At 47.6% G+C, this 3471-nt stretch overlaps 1 protein-coding gene across 1 annotated transcript in view; it reads right to left on the minus strand.

Moving 5' to 3' along the window:
• Window positions 1-2240: 2240 nt before the first annotated feature.
• Window positions 2241-3471, minus strand: part of LOC109146501 — a 1482-nt gene continuing 251 nt past the window's right edge. Inside the window, exons 1-2 of the mRNA XM_019294160.1 lie at window positions 2727-3471; window positions 2241-2594 (exon numbers count right to left, since the gene is read on the minus strand). The exon at window positions 2727-3471 is cut by the window's right edge and continues 251 nt beyond it. Coding sequence (XP_019149705.1) covers window positions 2241-2594; window positions 2727-3471 — 1099 coding nt within the window. The remainder of the gene's footprint in view (window positions 2595-2726) is intronic.

Genomic DNA, 3471 nt, shown 5'->3' on the forward strand with positions numbered 1-3471 from the left:
ACATGTGGAATCCCACCCAATTATATCAAGAATATCACGATACGAAATCCCCAATTTAACCTAGGGCTCTAATCATGTTCAAATCATCAAAATCATAGTTTATCTTTTAAAATCAAGAACATCACACAATCACCAAGATCCTCTTATAATCATCAAGATTATCAAGATCAACACATAAGATCATCTCATCAATTATCAAGATCATATCATCATTATAAAAGATTTTATCAAGACTCAAGCAATAGAGAAGAAGCCAAAGAAGATGATTATAGCAAAGAAACTAGGTTTTGTTGAGACATGGGTTACCTCTTAGCCTTAATTAGATTCCTTGGCTATTTAGGTTCTTTCTCTAAGATCTTTTCTTCTTGATTTCTCCTACGTTGGTGATAAGAGAATTCTTGGGACTTCTTGTGCGTGATATCTATTGTGGCGTGACTTCTAGGTGCCTCCTTTTTCCCTATTTATATATCTAAGAGTCCTAATTAGGGTCTGAATGGTATGGGTTTGCTAATTCTATTTCTTATAGGATTAAGGGATTGGTTTTGAGAATAAGGGTCCATGGTATACGGTGGACTCTTCCTAATTAATTAATGGAATTTAATTCTCTTTTTAGGGTAAGTAATTAAATAATTGATTGGTTTGGAGTCCGTAACATGGGGTGTTACAACTAGGCCGCCACTGCAGTCACCGAGTATAAGGGGTCGACAACCTTCGAGGCGGACGTGAGCTAGCCGCCAAGAGGAGTTGGCGAAAGAATGGCTGGCGACTTCGGAGGGCGACGACTATCTGCTTGGGCTACCGTGAAGCACAATTGGAGATGTACGCTCTTCTGCTGGCCCGCGATCCTTCTTTCACTCATAAGGGCTGGGGCCTCAAGCCGGTGCTCGAGCTGTTGCCGGTGCCCGGGGCTGCTATCACAACTGTCTCTCCCTCTCCTCCAGTCTTGCCGACGGCGGACTTGTCTGTGCAGACTGACGCACCTCCACAAGCAGAAGACCCTTCGCCTGTTCCTTCAGCTGGACCAACGGCAGAGGAACAGGTTGAGGAAGTTGAAGCTGCTGTACCTCCTCCTGTAGCTTAGACTTTTAGGATTTCATCTTTTTGTAAGGGCCGGTCCTCCCTTTGGACCTTTATGAATGAAAAAACATCCCTTTTGCATTTCTCTATATTTCGCATCTTCTTTTCGATTTACGCAGTCTTTTTATTTTCCGAGCCTTGGGGCTTTTCTCGCCGAGTCCCTCAGTCGAGGCGACTCTCGTTAATGACCTCTGTCCTTTGTATTGATGCCCTTGTCTCCTTTCGCCGAGTCCCTCGGTCGAGGCGACTCCTAGTAACAACTTTTGTTCCTTCTAAGAAACGTCTAAGGGTCAACGCCCTTGTTTCCTTCTCTTCTCGTTGTGTCCCTCAGTCGAGGTGACCCATTAGGTTTTTTCTCAGAAACGTCTAATGGTCAGTGCCCTTGTTTCCTTCTCTTCTTGCCGAGTCCCTCAGTCGAGGCAACCCATTTGGCTTTTTCTATCTCAGAAACAGTTTAGGGTCAGTGCCCCGTCGTTTCTCTCTTTTCTTGCTGAGTCCCTCAGTCAAGGCGACCCCTATAGGCTTTTTCTCATAAACGTCTAAGGGTCAGCGCCCTTGTTTCCTTCTCTTCTTGTCGAGTCCCTCAGTCGAGGCGACCCATTAGGCTTTTTCTATCTTAGAAATAGTTTAGAGTCAGTGCCCCGTCGTTTCTCTCTTTTCTTGCCGAGTCCCTCAGTCGAGGCGACCCCTGTAGGTTTTTTCTCAGAAACGTCTAAGGGTCAGTACCCTTGTTTCTTTCTCTTCTTGCCAAGTCCCTCAGTCGAGGCGACCCATTAGGCTTTTCCTATCTCAGAAACAGTTTAGGGTCAGTGCCCAGTCGTTTCTCTCTTTTCATGCCGAGTCCCTCAGTCGAGGCGACCCGTTAGGCTTTTCTATCTCAGAAACAGTTTTCGGGATACAGGAAATGATAAATATTTATTCAAAGTTGCGTTCAAGCAAGTACACGGGGCTGACCTTTACTGATAGTACTTCTTTAGATGGATTACATTTCAGATCCGATCGATAGGCTCTCCATCCAAGGTTTCCAATTTGTAGGTGCCGGCTTAGACCACAGCGGCTATCCGGTAAGGTCCTTCCCATTTCACTGTGAACTTACCTCCTTCCGTGGGTCGGCTGGCTTGTCTGTCGCACAGCACAAGGTCTCCCACTTGGAAAGCTCGCGGTCAGATTCTCTTGTCCTGATACCTCTTGACAACCTGCTGGTATTCCACCATGCGAGCATGCGCAGATTCCCTTTGCTCCTCCAAGAAATTCTTTTCGATCCTGAGGCTTTCCTCGTTTCCTTCATCAGTATAGTTACGGACCCTAAGGGTAGGCTCGACGACTTCTACGGGTACTTTAGCTTCGAAGCCGTATGCTAAGGAGAACGAACTTTCACCGGTTGCTCGCCTCTGAGTAGTTCGATACGCCCACAGGATCCGGTCTAGCTCATCGGCCCAATTTCCTCCAACGTCTTCTAACTTTTTGCGAATACCGTCCACGATTGTACGATTTACATTTTCAACCTGTCCATTAGCCTGGGGATAAGCGACCGACACCTTAGTGTGCCGTATGTTATGTCGTTGGCAGAAATCCGCGAAGGGTCGGCAATCGAACTATCGGCCGTTGTCACTGACTATGTGTTCAGGTAGCCCGAAGCGACAAATCACCTTCTTCCACAAAAAGCGCCGGCATTGATACTCAGTGATGGTTACCAGAGGCTCTGCCTCGATCCACTTAGTGAAGTAGTCAATGGCCACCACACAAAATTTCAAATGCCCCAGGGCGATCGGTAGAGGGCCCAGTAGGTCGACTCCCCATTTTGCGAATGGGATGGCCGTGGTAACCGGTGTGTAAAAGGTGGCTAGCCGAGTGTCCTTCCGGGTGAATGCTTGGCACACTACGCATTTGGCTATCCACTCAATACAATCTCTCATCATGGTAGGCCAATAATAGCATTGGACGACTAACTTCCGGGCGAGGGTGTGGGCACCCTGGTGGGCCGCACATATTCCACCGTGAGCCTCGTCCATTATCTTTCTCGCCTCTGTTCTGAGTAGACATTTAAGGAGGGGTCCCCCAAACGACCGTTTATATAGCTGTCCATCTATGATTTCGAATGAGGGAGCCTTACGGCAAACTCGGGCAGCGACCACAGGGTCGGCTGGCAGCTTTTCTTCTTCCTTGTAACACCGAATATCTTCTACCCAAAACATCTCTGGGTTCTCGTCACGGTCCCATTCCGGGGTCGTCACCTGCTGAATCTCTGCAATCGTTTCTTCGATGCTAGGTTGGAGCAGTTCTTCCTTCTGACAAATCCTTAAAAGATGATCCGGCACCCCCTCCAAGGCGATCTTTGATAGGATGTCGGCATCGGTGTTGTCAGCCCGGGAAATGTACTCTATCTCGTGAGCG

The sequence above is a fragment of the Ipomoea nil genome, unplaced genomic scaffold, assembly GCF_001879475.1.
Source record: "Ipomoea nil cultivar Tokyo-kokei standard unplaced genomic scaffold, Asagao_1.1 scaffold0233, whole genome shotgun sequence".
Classification (NCBI taxonomy): Eukaryota; Viridiplantae; Streptophyta; class Magnoliopsida; order Solanales; family Convolvulaceae; genus Ipomoea; species Ipomoea nil.